General features: G+C 47.5%; 1 protein-coding gene across 1 annotated transcript; it reads right to left on the bottom strand.

Annotated features, from left to right (window-relative positions):
* Positions 1-312: 312 nt before the first annotated feature.
* LOC121835464 (FRAS1-related extracellular matrix protein 2-like) lies at positions 313-10139 on the bottom strand. Its single transcript, XM_042289692.1, has 2 exons — positions 5204-10139; positions 313-320 (listed from the first exon to the last, which is right to left on the bottom strand). The coding sequence occupies exons 1-2, from the start codon at positions 10137-10139 to the stop codon at positions 313-315; spliced, it is 4944 nt and encodes a 1647-aa protein (XP_042145626.1).
* Positions 10140-16578: the final 6439 nt, after the last annotated feature.

The following is a 16578-nucleotide window of genomic DNA, read 5'->3' as shown; positions in this document are numbered from 1 at the left end:
GGCATCTTCAGCCAGCTTCTCGATATATCCCTGAACAATGCTTGGCTACTACACCGACGACAGTCAAACCTCACTGCCGTGAAGGCAATGCGACTGAAACAATTTCGACTACCTGTTTCAGAAGCTTTGATGCATGCAAGCCTCCCGAAAAGGGGGAGACCTTCTTCCACCCTCGATGAAGAACCTGCAGCGCAGCGCCCAAGAATGCAGACCACGGCAGCACCTGTCACCGATGTCCGCTACGACGGTGTGGGTCACCTACCGACACTGGAAGGCAAAGGTCGCTGCAGGTACTGCCCAAGCGACCAAACATCACTTGCCTGTGAAAAGTGCAAAGTTAGGCTTTGCATAGTGACGGGAAAGTCCCCAAGAAACTGCTTCAGGTTGTACCACAAGAAGTAATTCTTGTTTCAAATATTCAACATTTTTTATCCCCTAACGGGCAGTGTGCACTGGGAGATACATGTCCTATCTCTTAAATGTGAAATAAAATGCCACAAAAAATAATGTTTTGGTGCTTCAATTGGTTCCTTAAGGAAATACTGATTGTGATATAATTTTAGTTCCATTTTTGTATGACTGCCCGAATAAGGGATATATTGACAGTGTTGACGGTTACACGTTATAAGTAACGGCGTTACCGGAAACGGGTTACTTTCTTTTTGGTAATGTGTAACCTACTCGCTACTTTTTCAAAGCAGAAACGAGTAACGTACTCACGTTACTTATTTCGAGTAACGGGTAACGGAGTTGGGTTTTCCGTTACTTTTTCTTCTCAAAACTTAAAAAAAGTACACTTTCATTTTGTTCGTGTTTTTATCCGTGCGAATTTTTGAGTGTTTCTTTTGCGTCTTTCCTGTGAGTACTCTGGTGAAACCGTAAAAAAGATGAGGTCATTATGTTCAGTTTCTGAATAGACATCTGCTTTTTTTTTTTTTAACGTTTCGCTTATGCATATTTGTTACATCAAAACAGTAAAATGTGTTAATTCAAATTTAAGAAAAGTGACGCCAAAGTAACGTGCGTTACTTTTTATCGGTAACGAACACTGTAACGCATCCCTTTTCTTTGAGGTAACGAAGGACGGTAACAAGTTCCTTTCATTTGCAAGTAAGCAGTAACGTATTTCGTTACTTTTTTTAGTAACGTCTACAACACAGTGTATTGTATATAACAACGTTTCACTGCTTACTTTTAATTCTAGGTTTTTACGTAATGATGCGCTGCTACTTTCAGCCCTTGTGTAAGGCCCAATGGGCCCTCAAGTAAAATGACAATGATAAGTTAAAAAACCCCGCCTACTCAATAGCTTGGAGGGAGCTCAGCTAAGAAAAACGCAGCAAAAACGCACACGCACAAACAAAAATATAGGACCAAACGTCGACACACACAAACCCACACCGACCAAGAGCGCTTTCATCACGAGCCTCGAAACTACGAAAACTGCGATCGTTCCCAAACAAGATATCCCGTTTCTTTCTGAAGGAAGCTCGTTCTCTAACACACACCAACCGTCGCAGCCGTAAATCAATCATTGAAAGGTGAACGAATGAGGCGCGTGGTTTCGTTGTTTACCCGAAGACCGTTCTTGGACCTAAACTCCGTTTCACATTACAATAATCCGCAGCGAACGCCGCGAGCAATCCTCGCCAATCCAGAGTTCTGGACATACCCCGTGACCACGGGCTCCAATCGCCGCTGCACCCCTCTGGAAGGTCACCTGACACTTGCAGAACCGTTGGATTGACTCCGAGTGGTCCGTAGCGTCTACCGCGGTCCATCGTGGGGTGACATGGAGTGCGGTTCTCGGTGCGCGGAAGCTATACGCTTGGCTGGCGTTACGCGTAGACCGAGAGAGAACGACCCACGGACACGGCCTGGCTCTTTTACCAGAGGCGCGACATCGGAGGAGCGGGAGTCTTGTGTAAACAAGCTGCACATTCTTAGCCCCTTACTACTTACTTCGATTACTCTCTTTTTGAGTCCGTCTATCGTTTTTTTTTTTTCCTCTTCATTTTTTTCTGTGCCTGTTTCACTCACTTTTTCTTTCAGCAACTTACTTTTCGGTCGCTATTTCTTTTTCACAAATTGTTAATTACGGAGTTTTCAATGTCTTGTCTTTTTTTCTTTCTCACGATAATAATAATAACTGTGTATGTACCCGTTCGAAAAGAACGGGAGAGCGAGAGGAGCAAAATGCTTCACCGTGAAGCTTGACGAGATCTTAGCTTAAAGCGAATACCTCCGACTTGCATCACAATACCAACAATTTATAAGACGTTTCGTCTCCTATGCGGGGGACATCATCAGTGCGGCCTAGGAACACCCGACTAGCTACCAGCAATCTAACGCTTGCTTCATCCTTCTCTTCATCCGTTCTGCCGACTTCTTCGTCCATGGCAGTTCTTCGTCCATGTTATGCAAGTCGGAGGTATTTGTTTTTAATCATGAACCCCGGTTTTTGAATCATTTTTGCGAGATCTTAGCTTCATCGACAGTGGAATACCCGATTTGAAATATACCTATATTACGGAAACAAAAGAAAGAAGAAATTACAGTAACAGAACTACCCGTGTGATCAAAACGCAAAAAAAAAAAGTTCGATTAAATAATTTATAGAGGACCGTTTAGTAGTACAGATTGAGTCAATGCTTATATTTTCGTCTATGAAGCTCTTGAGAATCTCAAGAATTGTTGCGAGGCATTTACAGCCCATAGATTCATCTGCAGGTATTCATTCCTTCACCTTCACATACTCATTCAATACATCTTTCAATTATAACATTTTAATCGTTTCCCTCATTCATTCGTTCCGTTACTTTCTCGTTCTTATTCTCTTCCTCCGTATTTTTTCTTAAGTCCTAGCTCAATTTCAGCTGAATATCAGCCCCAGTTTTTAGCCTCACGATCTTCGTCTCTCTCTCTCTCTCTTCAATTTGGATGTCTCTCACAGGCAGACCATTTTATTATTAACCAGCTCGGAGCACGTGAAGCGAAAGCTCGCGCTGCAGAACCCAGAAATGCTCGATTCAATCCGAACCTCTGCCCGCTTCGGTCTGGATGAGCATCGTACCGGCGTGCGGTCGTGTATCACTTCACTAGTATACTGCGTGGTGCTCGTTAAAAGACTCCAGGCTAGCGGTTGTACTGCACAGGCTAAATTTCTCATCTATAGTGGGTAACAATGTCGCCATGCTCACGCAGGCAAACCTCCCGCTGTATGAACGACAAACACAAAATTACTTTACCATTTAAATATTTACCTCATCTCTCCCTGTCTCATACACTCTCTGTCTATTTTTTATTTCTCTCTCTCTCACTTACACACACGCACACTCTTTCGTAACCTACCCCCGTTTCCAATCTTCCTCGGAATAAATGTATGAACAGAGAGAGCGGGGATCAGCTAGCGGTGTCGGATTACGGTCTTCGCCGAGCGTGTGTGCGCACACGTTCTGCGGGCGACGGGGTGCATGACGAACGTTGCCGTGGGCTTTACCAGACGTCTCGACTTGCTCTCTTCCTTCAAGTCCCCGTCTTGCCGCTAGGAGCCGCTACGTGCCGTCTTTATTTGCTCGCTATTTGTAATGCTATTTGCTTTTCGCATTATCGGCCAGGTGGTGCAAGGTGCCGTCCGATTAAAAAGGTTCAGCGTGTTCATCTATCCATCCACGAACATCTTCAGAAAACAGTTTAATCTCCTCCATGTCGTCGAAATCGACACACAGGATGGAACTTGTGACATTCTTTGTCCTCCGTTTAGTAAACGCTAAAACGTGGCAGGTTTACGATGATAAAAATAACAAAACGGCTTGACGCAACAAGAAAGATGTTTAAGCTGAAAAGACGTCGCTCCTGAGGCGGAACATTGAATTCGACTGTTTATATTTTTGTGTGAGGCCGTTTTTGTTAATTTTATTCTGTCCTTAGACGACATTTGAAATAAATCTTCATATTACATAAAAAAAAAATCACAAGGCATCCATTGGTACTTGGCAAGCAACCTTTTGGTGTTCGGGTACACAATGAAATGTGTACGCAACAAAGCGCAAGCACACAATGAATGAAACTCTGAAGCCCGATTTAAGAAGTGCAGCGTGACAACAAGAGGCATGCGCTTGAGCTTGGATGAGGTATATGATGCTAAATGTGTGCCCCGACCCAACGAAAACACAGCGTGCAACTAGTGCATTGAACGGCATCATCAATCACTGCGAAACTAAAGCAATTTACAGAAGGACACTTACACCTCAACGTTCACCGCAAGAATCCCACAAATAAAAACAAAATAAAAAAGGAAGGAGAGAAGAGTAAAACACATGTGGAGGTTAACCTGAATAATTGTCATGGTTGGCAACTCTGTGCAAGGGGAGTGGGATGGAGAGATTAAAGAAAATAACCGGTGTCGAAATCGGTATAAACGTTAGTCATAATGAGAAATACCTCATACACTCAGGTTCTCACCATAGTGACCCTCGAATAATCTCTGACACTAGAAGCTAGTCATAAACACAATATGGTTTTTGTCCAGACATGCACACCAAGAAAAACATTTTTCCGAGTTCATAGGGCGGAGTTTAAATCGTACACTACACAAAACATAAAGGCAACAGAGAAAATCATTTTCGCAACAGCTTCAGTTCACAAGTTCACGGATTCTCAGTAACGGGTGTGTGCGAAAAAAAACACCCATTCAACGGGCACAATCGCGAAACATCAATCACTCATAGTGGAAGGGAGACGAGGGAGCTGTCGAAGCCCCACCAAAACGCCCATTCACTACTATGGCGTTAAATCAATTATGGCCACTGAGAGCTTAAAAACAGAAAAGGGGGTGATTCTTTCTTATGCATGACTGATGTCACAGTTTCATTGGCTGCCGAGTGATATTGCTCGGGACTCGACAGGCCCTGTGCTTCTTAATTTAAGTGACTGTGCACCTCTTTTCAACGCTTATCACTGAGGCAAAAAAATGCTGAGTCCCTGGCCTCTGGACGCATGCGCGCGGCATCTGATATTTTCCAGAAGAGAAGTAGTGCGCATGCCCAGAACGCGTTTTACAGCAGAGTAAATGAAGATGGCAGCGCGCCGTGGGAGGATCAGTGGAATGTCTTCTGCCGAGTATCAGCATGCGTCCACAGCCCAATAACTGAGCATTTTTGTGGCGGGGGGTCGATGTGACAATAGACGAGCTTGCGCTTACCTTGAGTGAACTCCACGACGCTCCTGTTACCCACGGCTCGATTCACGATGATCCCGTGCGACGGGAACACGGTCACCACAAACTTGAGCCTGGCATCCACGCTGTCGGCGTCGGTCGCCCGAAGCACGTCTCCGCTGAGCCGATATCCAAGGCGCCGGGAGCTGTCCAGAGGGGACAGGGCAAACGCGCCCTTGTTCACCGTTATCTGCGGAGCACTGTTGTCGACAGGCACCACCTCGACGGGAAACATCTGCGGTTCGCGTGTGGCCTCCTGGACGTTCGGATGTACGTAGAAGTCCCGGTGCGTGCCGTCGCTCACGACGAACGTGAAGTTGTCCCTTGCCGTGTCGCTGCCGTCGTGAACGTACAACACCCTGTTGTCGTTCAGGTCGGCCATCGAGAACGCGTTCGCTTCGCGGGACCTGCCGTAGATGAGCTTGCCGTGAATCGGCTTGTGGACGACCTTGAACTGTATGTTTCGGTCGGAGGTGTCCATGTCGTCTGCCCTCAGCTCGAACGGTGTGATGAGGCGCTCGGTGCCTTCCCGGAGGCGGAGCCTGTAGATGAACAGAACGGGTTTCTTGTTATCGACGTCTGTGATCGAGATGCGAAACGTCCTGAAGACCGAGTTCCTGCCGTCGCTCACTTCGAACTCGAAGCTGTCTAGTTTGCTTTCGTCCTTGCTGGTGTGCACGTAGCAGATTTTATTGCCTGCCAGCTGCATTTGGGTGAACGTCCTCAGGATGACGCCCGGAGCATCCGTGCTCTCTAGGTGACCCTTCGATGGGGATTTTGTGACGGTGAACCGAAGTAGTTCGTCGTCGCTGTTAAGGTCCGTCGTGCTTAACGTTGCTGTCGTCAAGATTACCTTCCCACCTTCCGGAAGCCGGACGCCCCTGTTCACAACCTCGGGATAGACCGCGTCGACGCTCTCGACAGTGACCCAGAAAAACTGATCTATCAGAGGGTTCGAGCCGTCAGTAACGTCGAATTTAATTAGGTCCCTAACTCCTGGTACGCCCGTGTGCCTGTAGACTAGTAAGCCACGGTCGATGTCTTGCTGCGTGAAGTTAGAGCCGAGAGAAAGGTTCCGCTGAGGTCTATAAGAGGACGCGTTCAAGTATTGGAGGTAACCGTGCTTAGGAGGCTGTATTATGGAGTACACCAAGGCGGATTGTTCGGAGTCCACGTCCTCGGCTTTTAAGACACGGTTTGTAATTGTTTTTGCCTCCCCGACGCCCACGTCCAGACCAGTATTTGCAACGAGCCGCGGCGTCTCGTCGTCGACCGGCTCAATGGTCACGGAAATCCTACCGCTGCTCTGGTGCATGCCGTCACTGACATATAGTTCGAAGAAGTCACTTGTAGTCTCGCTGTCATCGTGTCGGTAGACGATGAAAGACGGCGGTGTCACGTCTGCTTTCGTGAAGCTGTCAACGACGACAGAGTGCGCCGTCACGATCCTTCCGTGCATGGGATGCTTCGTTATCCTGAACGCGAGTTGATCCGGAGGCCTGTCCATGTCTGTGACTTGCGCGACAAGCGTATCGAGTGAGACGTCACCACCTTCGACCACGAACATCTCGTCGGCCGCGATCTCCGGCATCTCGTCGTTCGTCGGATATATCTGCACGTTGAATTTAGATTTCGGGCTCACGTTTACACCGTCCGAACAGATGAAGGTGAAGTTGTCTTCGAGAGGTTCAAAGCCACGGTGGATGCTTTGGACATAGTTGATCCATCCGGACAGAACTTCTCCAATCGTGAAAGCTGACACCGGTACTCCGGCTCTAACGCGCTCCGAACCAGGAGCCGGGGACACGTTCTCGACGTAACCGTGGCTGGGTTGGACATCGATGCTACAGAGAATGTCCTCGTCATTTGAGTCCACATCTGTGGCGGATAAGTAGTTCCTTGTGATGGCAGCCTTGGCGCCCTCGCGCACTTGCAGAGGTGGTCCCACCGCCACTCTGGGAGCCACTGAATCGACGGGCTCAATCTTCACTTGCACCAGAACGTCGTCCGTTTTAACCGAACCAGACTTTTCGACAAGGCTTAGCTGGAACATGTCACTGGAACCTCGTTCCCCAGTTTCGCTGCCGCTGTGAACGTAGAAGACTCTCCTCTTCAGCACGTCTTCACGAGTAAACCGACTTGTTTTTAGGCCGCTATTCTGGACGCTGCCTTGTTTCGGGGCATGCGTAAGCACAAATTCTACCGCTCCTTTTTCTAAGTTGACGCTTTGCACCTTAAAAGCGTGACCTCCTAACAATACCTTTCCGCCCTCGTTGACGCTTAGGTATACGTTTAGAGTACCCGGTCTTTTCTGTAAACCTTGCGGTTCTTCCGAGAGTGGCTTTATGTGAACCCGGACAGTTATAGGAACCCTGTGAACTCCGTCGCAAACTTCTATGTCAATCCGATCTGTTTTCCTTGACGAGCCGCCAATATTCTCGTACCTCACGCGACCGTTCACAATATCTTCGCGCTTGAAGAAGTCGTCCTCGTTCAACGCATCCGATCCGACGCGTACTCTACCATATACCGGAGTTTTGACGATCACAAAACTCAGCTCATCACTCGGGGTGTCCGTGTCCGTTGCGTCGAGGTCCTCTGTCCTTATGTCCACAAAGCCCTTCTCGACAACTGAAAGGCCGCGATTGAGCACAGTGGGAGGTTTGTTGTCGACAGGCTGCAATAGGATGGTAAACACCTGGTCGGGCAACACGTTGCTGCCGGCGTCGGACACCTCGAAGTGAAACTGGATAATTCGTGGCACTATTCCGAGCTCAATAGGCGGTGGCTTGTACGCTATCTTGTGATGGTTGACTTCGGCCTGGGTGAACTCTGTTATTTCGACGTCAGGACTGTCAACACGCACAACCATGCCCGGGCTCATCGCGTTTGCTTCATCCGTGTCGTGGGGCGCTTTTGTGATCCGATACCTCAGATCTTTTTCCTTCGTGTCTAGGTCCCTGTAACGCAATTCCAACTTGGTGATCTCGGTCAGCTGGAACTCTTCAACTAGGAGGTGAAGTGTCGCCTCTGGAGACCGTTCGGGCGCTATGTCGTCCACGGGCATAATTTTAATGGTGAACTCGTTGATGCCGGACTCGTTAGGTGGGTTGTTCTCATCGGAAAGACGAAAATATACGCTGTCACTGGTCACTTCGGTAACATGATCCCCCGTGTGGCGGTAGAATAATCTTCCTTCTTGGAGGTCCGTTTGAGTCCACTTTGTGACCTCCCGCTCGAACACTCCTTCCCTGTATTCCCAGCGAAACGATTCCGGTGGTTTTTCCGGCTGCTTCAAAATTAGAGTCCCATGCTCTGGAAACGGAGGCAACAGCTCGTAAAGGATGGTTGTGTCATCACTGTCAACATCAGTGGCACTTAGATGACGCGACGTCACCTGCGAGTCTTCACCCTTCTGAGTTGAGAGACCCGTGTTGACATTGAGTAACGGCGGCTCGTCGTCGTCCGGGTATATGGTCACAGGAAAGAGGAACTCAACCTCGTGCGTGCCGTCGCTCATCTTGAAGACGATATTGTCTGTAATTGTGCTGCTTCCGTCGTGTCTGTAAAAGACGAGACCTTGATCCAGATCCCCGATTGCGAATGAGTCTGTTTCGCTTCCGTCAACAAGGAGGCTTCCGTGACGCAATCCGTCGACCACAGTCAAGGACACGTCGTCCCGGTTGTCCTCGTCTGAAATAAGCAAGCTATGAACAATCTTCTTAGATTTTCCCTCGAAAAGAGTCAGTCCAGTGTTCTTTATCACCAGAGGAGATATGGTATTCGTCGGTTTGACGATGATCATAAGCGAGAAAGGGTCCGACGCAGCTCCTTCCGGGTCTACGACCTCGAGTTCAATGCGGAACACTCTTCGCTCCTCCGAGCCCTGAGTCGGCGGAACGTACGCGATTTTGAGAGCTTGAACATCTTTTTGGTAGAAGGATGTGGCCGGTAACCGTCGGTCGTCGGTGGACACGAAGTGACCTTCTTCGGGACCCAGGAACGTCCTCATGTTGAACAACAGTAGCCGGCTATCACTCTCTAAATCTTCAGCAGCGAGTACGGCAGGCGTAATCGCCGTCATAATGAACTGGTTCACATCAAGCCGAAGATCAGACGCGAAGGTCGGCTGGGGTGCCGAGTTTTCAACACCATCCTGAATCCTGACCGGAAGTTGAAACCATTCTTTTTTCACAACGTGACCGCGAGAATCACTGACCTCAACTAGCATCGGTATGTAGTCTCTGTTTGGAGACCTGTGGTTACCCCCGTGGCGGTAACGGATGTCCCCTCCCAGGAAGGCCTCACAACTTGTCAACTGAGTAGGAACATCGCCGACCAACTCACCGTACCGAGGCAGCTGATGAATCTCAGTCTGGACCCTAACCCTACACACACCATCACCAACCTCGAAGTTGAGTGTGTCAGTGCCGATGGACTGACTTTCGCCGCCAATGCGGCTCACAGTCAGTGACGCCACCTTAACGGCGATCTCGAAAGGAGTCGGCAACACCGTCACCACCAGCACGAGAGGCACAATCAACGTCTCGTTCTCGGCGTCGTACTTGACCAGAAGCCGGACCCTGTCCAGCAGGGGAGCAATCCTGGACCCAAAGTGCGTGTAGGACACGCTCCCGAGCCCAAAGCCGCACGGGAAATTTGAAGGCTGCAGCCTTCCGGGGCGAACACTTCCCACCGGGCCGTCCTCATCACTCTGAACCACCTGGACACTGCAGCTGTCTCCAGGAGCCACGCGTATCCGGAGGTCCTCCGACGGACTCACAAACACATATCTTCCCACCGGGACCCGTAACGGCACGTTCTTGACCACGATGTCTTTCTCCGCCAGGCCCCAGACTCCTCCGGTCCGGCTCAGGACTGCGAAGAGCAGCCAGAGGAGCAGGCGACGTCGGCGCGTCATGGGTGAGCCTGGTGGTGGTGCGCCAGCTGGGGACGTTGGGAGCCGCTGGAGCAGGAGACCGCAGCGGCCGCTCCGGCCGAAAGTTTCATGTTGTTTAGATGGTCTTCTCGCAGGGAGCGCCACCGCCGGGTTGGATCTTTCGCCCTCGCCTTCTTACGAGCGCAGCAGCACCACCCTCGCCGGCTTGCCGTCACTCACACGACTACTGCCAAGAGGGAAGTCGCACGACTTGTAGGCGCTACTCTCCGGGAGGGTGGGCTTTGCCTTCGTCTTCACTCTCTCTCTGGCAGTCCCTGGCCTCCATCGCCGTCGCCGTCGTCGTCGCGTGTTTGTTGTGTGGTGATGTTTCTGCGCGCGCACGTAAGGGGAGTATTCGAAAAACGTGGGTCTCCCCCCACCGCTTTGTAAGCGTGTCGTTCACGGGCCTACTGGCGACGGGGAAGAGGGCAATGCCGACTCGATTTGCTCCGATGACGCCCCGGGGATGTTTTTGCGGGAAGCGTGTAAAAAAAAGTAAAAACTTTTTACTCTTTTTTCATGTTTTCGGTATTTTTGTTTGATTCTGTCTCGAAGCCTGACGAGCGAAAGGGTTCCGAATACACGCATATTTAAACCCTTCTGGAATCTTTAGGCAGCGAAGGCCGACCTATTCGAAGAAAAGTTTGCCCGCACTACGGCGCCTTTAGCATACGAAAACTGATTGGCCGTCTAGAACATCAACAAAGCGTGTCTTGTTGCCGATCTTACCATATATGCATTTTTTTTTTTTTGTTCTTTCACAGCTACCGCTTTCCCCTCTTGCAAGTCGCTGTACTTATTGTATATGGATGCGCAGAGATCGAAGCAACCATGAATATTGTAAATTACAAGACTGCTGGTCTTGACATTAAAAGAAATTGGTAAGACAAATCGGAGAGTTGTTTCACTGCGTGTGAAGTTGCTCCCATCCGCGTGCGATGATCATGTTTGACCCTCTACAGGACCATCTACACAACGATAATATTTATAGATCGTTTATGTTGTCCATAGTGGAAAGTGTACCCTTCCTTTTGTCGTTCTTATTGAAAATAGCAAGTCCCTTTCTTCAATTGATAAAAGACAGGCGAACGCTTATATCTTGCTTATTTAAGTCGATGTAGCCCGATGAGGCCTGCAGACGGTAAGAACTTTGCGTTTTAACAAATATATGTTTTTGTGTTACCTCCTGGGAAGTTTCCTATTGAGTAAGCACACCATTAAATGGTATATTTACGAAACTTTCAAAAGGCGCCAAGTCTTGCAAAAAAAAGTCGTCGAAAATAATTTCTGTTTTAATTTCCTTCTGCGTTTATGATATAAGCAAAGAAACACAAAAAAACTTCATTTTGAAAAAAAAAATCGCCAAATTTTATTGACAAAAAAGAGATGCAATATGTATTTTAAACCACGGGTATCAGCAACCCAGATCCCCCGCGCTATTCAGCTCCAAAAGCATACACGGAAATTACACACAGCGGGACAAAGCAGATCAACAGAATATACTTTTTAAAAAAAGAAAAAGAAAAAGTGGAATTTCGGCGACAGGGAATACTTTCAGAAGCGCTGCTGGTTCTCGAAAATATTCTTCCGTCGCCCGTCCGTGACGCTCAAGTCGATGACACGTACATCGAACATGTCATTACAAGCAGCGTGTTTAACGCGCGTTAAGGAGCTCGTGTCGCAGAAAAGCCGGTGTCGGCGGCGTTGTAAAGGGAAAATCCTAATTGGTCGATATAGGATCAGGACGTCACAGCCACATGACCTTGCGCGGGAATTTCAAACAACCTGCAATGCTCAAGTGAAACGTGACGTCACGCTTAGAATTGAAAGTGAATAAAACATGACGTAATGCAAATGAAAGGTCGCCGCCTGTCTCAAATGATTTCAGTGTATGAAGTAATTAATTTGCCTTCAAGAAAAAAAAATTGAAGAACTTTTAGGCGGTATTCGAACCCACGACCTATCGGTTGCGTGCCAGACACGCTACAAGAAACACAAACTCAACAATCAATGATAATCATAATGATAAAAACTCGTGCACAACATGCATAGGAGAGCATGAATCTTAAAATTCTCTCAAGGTCTCTAGAGCGTGCAATATTGGCACCCGATCGGGTGGACACACTAACGTGGCATACACATATTTTAGGCGGCGAATAACTTCCATAAAATACAATCGAACGGGACGCGTGTCCATAACAGCATGCCTTACAGCCATTCTACTGCATCATATTGCATGCAGGCCCAGAAGCACGAAAAGGTCAACCGGAATTTCGCTGTCTTTGGAACAGGAAGGAACCTGATCTGATACCATGCGGCGTTAAGATAAAAAAAAAAAATCTTTTTGAATAGTTCTCTGGAGAACATCCCAAAAAAGAAGGGCGTCCCAGCAGTCTAAAAATACGTGTTTTGTAGTATCAGGCTTTTTGCACAGGTGGCAGTTAACGCCACAAAGGATAAACTTTTTTTTATAGAGTAAAGTTTTTAATGGGAGAGTGTTCGTGTGTAACTTAAAGAAGAAGGTTTTTACAGAAGGTGGTACTGACATTCTTGTTAGCTCTAGATAACACGTCCTGCCCTAGGCCATCATAAAACATAGGACGGTACACAGGTACAGGAAACACAGTGTCAATAATATCTCGCGTAAGGCGTTTTCGGGCGACACCCGACAAGTATTCAAAAGAGAAACCTGCAGTCAAAAACCCGCAGGCGTCAATCACGTCGCGAAGAAAACTATCAATTCGCCTTTGCTTTTTATAACTCATAAAAACAACGAACAAAGAGATTTCCTCTGCAAGTGTAGTCTGAATGACAGCACGAAGACATTGATTAGTTTGCTCTTTAAAAAACAAAAACCGCGAAACAACTTGCTTGACAAATACATGTGATAAGGACAGCCCTCCTTCCTTGGTGCAGCGAAATGGATTTTCGCGACATACTATTTCCCAACCAGACCGACAAATGGATACAGCGAAAACACGGTGTAAATTTTGTACATATATACTCTTGCGCAAGCCAAAACTTGAAGTACATAGCAAAATTTTGCAATTAAAAAGATGTTACAGTCAGTGGCACGCGTAAAAATGGACATATCCCACCCACCCCACTTACCAGCTTTCTCTCGCGTCTCCTGAATTACCCTCGACCAGTATTCATTCGATCTTTTATAATGTTGTAATGGAACACCACGATACTCAGTTGGCGTCGACATAAAACTGATATCTTCAAAAAGTTTGGGCTTCATGGCCCATGTCCCAAGCCAAAGCCCACAGCATTTTAGCCAATTAACGGCAGCGCCGGTCAGCTCGCTTCACGCACCGCTTCGACAATACTTATCTTTACAAAAAAAAAAAAAAAAAACCAACAGCAACATTATTGGCGTATGCCAGAAGTTTTATTTATATATTTCGGAGAGAAAATCCATTTATTTGTCTATTTTTAATTAGGTTTCTACAAACGGGCTCAAGAAATGCACAGAACAGCGACGGGGACAGTGGGCAACCTTGTCTGACGGATGGCTGTACACTAATACGCGTTGTAAGTTTCTCGTTAATTACGAGCTGGGTAGTACATCCTGAATGTGCCATGCGAACAAAGTTTAATACTCTTTTGCCTACTCCAACGTGCTCTAATATTTTATGCAGTACATTTGTTGTACACGATCGAAGGCCTTCTCCAGGTCGATCATGGCAACTTGATCTAGTTCCTCGTCACACACGTCTAATGTACTTCTAGCGATGTGAACATTTGTCCGAATTGAACGACCTTTGATGCCACACGTCTGATGCGCACCCACGATCTTAAAAATAACGCTCTGCGACCGCCGGGTTAAATATGTCATTAGAACATTGTAATCAACATTACCAAGGGCTATTGGCCTGTAGTTTTTTTACATGTTGTAATTTTTGTTCATGGGGATGAGAACAGTGTGTGTGTTTAAGAAAGAAGGTGGTAACGTATTTGGCTCACATGCCTCAATTATTACGGCATGAAGACGACCTCTAATTACGTCCTTTATTTTTTTTTAATAAAAAGTCGCTGTAAAACCGTGGGACCCCGCGGAGACTTCTTTAACGGGAGGTCGTCTATTGCCAGCTCGATTTCTTTCGCACTTATCGGAACTTTCAGCCACTCCTTTATCTCGTCACTTAGACGGGGCATCACCGCGAGATAATCTTTAAGCTGCGAGTCGTTGCCGTGCTGCCGTCGCCGAAACGGACTGCTATAATATTCAATAAAAATATTTTCGATTACTTCAGAGCGACTACTCGAGAGGCCATCGTATTCCATCTCTGCGATGTATTTTTGTTTTTCTTTTTCGTTTTTGCGTATTTATCTTTTGCACTTAGTTGCCGTATGGTTGGCTGTTCACCCAGAAATAATTTCTCAGCTCGAGCTCTTACGAGTGCTCCTTGACTTTTCTGATTCAAATTCAGTTATTTTTTGTTTCACATAACTCAACTGATTTGTAAACTGTCCAGGATATTCGCATTCCAGTTTAGAAATGCGGTGAAAAGCATATAACAGCAGGTTTCCTTCTCTTTTCTTCCGGTAAGTAAGCGTACTATCACGTTCTATAGCAGTTAGCTGAGCTTCCCATTTAAACCATTCCCACTTCGTGCTGGGGCACTCCCTACCGTCATTCTTTTACGCGGGACAAATGTAACGGATACTATTGCATAACGACGCATGGTTCAATCCACAAAGTGTTAATAATTGATAGGCAACAGCATGGCATACCACGGTTTCTTGCATATTTAGTTTTTGTTTTATTCTTGTTGTTTCCCTTTTTTCTGTTGCAAAGGCTTGGGGCGGGGAGGGGGGGGGGGGAGAGAGAGAGAGAACTTGTAGACATGAACTGACCGTTCTCACACACAAGCATATGTGCTTAAGTGAGGCGGATTTGTAAAGTGTATTGTGGACGAAAACTGAAATAAACTATTCTATTCTATATATCCTAACTAATAAATAGTACTGCATTTATAGACACATTAAACACATCATCCTTAAGAAGGCTTTTATTATGTTTCCCCAATTTCCATTTAAAGCTAGTGTTTTTTTTTTTCCCCGGTAAAAAACGAAACCAACGCATGGTCGGAGAAATAAGCAGGTGACACATGTAGTCATCGAAACCAGTTCGACACATATGCTATGTCAGGACGGGCATGGCCTTGAAAATGCGTGTACCGCAATGCAGCTTTATTGCTTTGATAATCTACAACATCATATAAAGTGAATTCGGTTATCATTTCCTTTAACATACTCAGGCTAATATCTTGTCGCGTATTACTAGAGCGGTCTCTCACATCACAAACACAATTGAAATCTCCTAACAATAATTTTCGTTTGTCAGTGTAGATAAGCGCACATCCTTTGAAAAATATTTTCCTAGAACTAGCATCGTTTGGCGTGTACAAATGTATTATTCTGTATTCAACATTGCTCAAGCGGCAATCACAAATAACAAATCTACCCTCGCTTTCAAACAACATACATCCTCCGGACAGTCCATTGGCACGAAAGACACAAATCTCGACGTGACGTAAAAAAGTGGCCAGCAGGGAAGCGGTTGCCTCATCGCTTTCAACCTTTGTCTCCTAAATTGCGAGGATGTCAATGCAATTATCGATTAGCAGCAGCCTTCTGACCTGGTACTGTTTGCGACGCGAGGCCAACCCGCGAACATTTAGCGTCACTACTTTGAGGTTGTTGATAAGGCCAGATTTCCTTGCGTGTCAGGGACTCGCTTGGTCGACGGATCCTCACCAGGAGCTGGCCCGGGAATGCTTCAGCCGGCCTGTTTGTCCGGATCCCTGGGTTCGGTCACAGGTTTTGGAGGGGGTCGAAACGGCTTCCTTTTAGGCGGTGCCGCCTTCACCGGTGGTACCGCCAGGGTCGGTCCGCTGTGAACTTGCTTTGAGCCTGAATCTTCTGGATGCGGGCGTTTCGCAGCCAGCCTGTTGGCGTCCACCATGTGAACCTCGTTAACCAGTGAAAACGCAGTGTCTAACTGTAGCGCTTCATTCCTCAACGCGGGCGGTTCATTTCTTGTCGCTATCTCGTCTTTATCGGTCGGCACCTCTTCCCGGCTTCCCGTGGCTGCGTCGACCGATGAGGCAGCAACCACCTTCAGCAGGTGCTAAGACGCGGCCCGGTTGACCTCCGTGCCCGTGCTTTCCGGTGACTCGGTGGCGGGACTCGCCCCTTCCAGTGCCTCCTGGGCGTTCGCTGCATCCATGACATGCTCGGCGTTGGCGTCTTGTCCCTTCGAGCATGTGGCCGCCTTGTAGGTCTTGTTGCAGTGATCCGCGTCGTGGTCGAAGTGATGGCAGGATACGCACTTCGGCCCACGACAATCACGACGGATGTGCCCGGTCCGCTGATAGCGTAGGCAAAGTGGGAGTCTGCCCGGAGCCGCGAC

The sequence above is a fragment of the Ixodes scapularis genome, unplaced genomic scaffold (assembly GCF_016920785.2).
Source record: "Ixodes scapularis isolate PalLabHiFi unplaced genomic scaffold, ASM1692078v2 PGA_scaffold13__105_contigs__length_92229423, whole genome shotgun sequence".
NCBI lineage: Eukaryota > Metazoa > Arthropoda > Arachnida > Ixodida > Ixodidae > Ixodes > Ixodes scapularis.
Note: the sequence above shows the minus strand (reverse complement) of the source record. Positions and strands in the feature narration are given on the sequence as shown.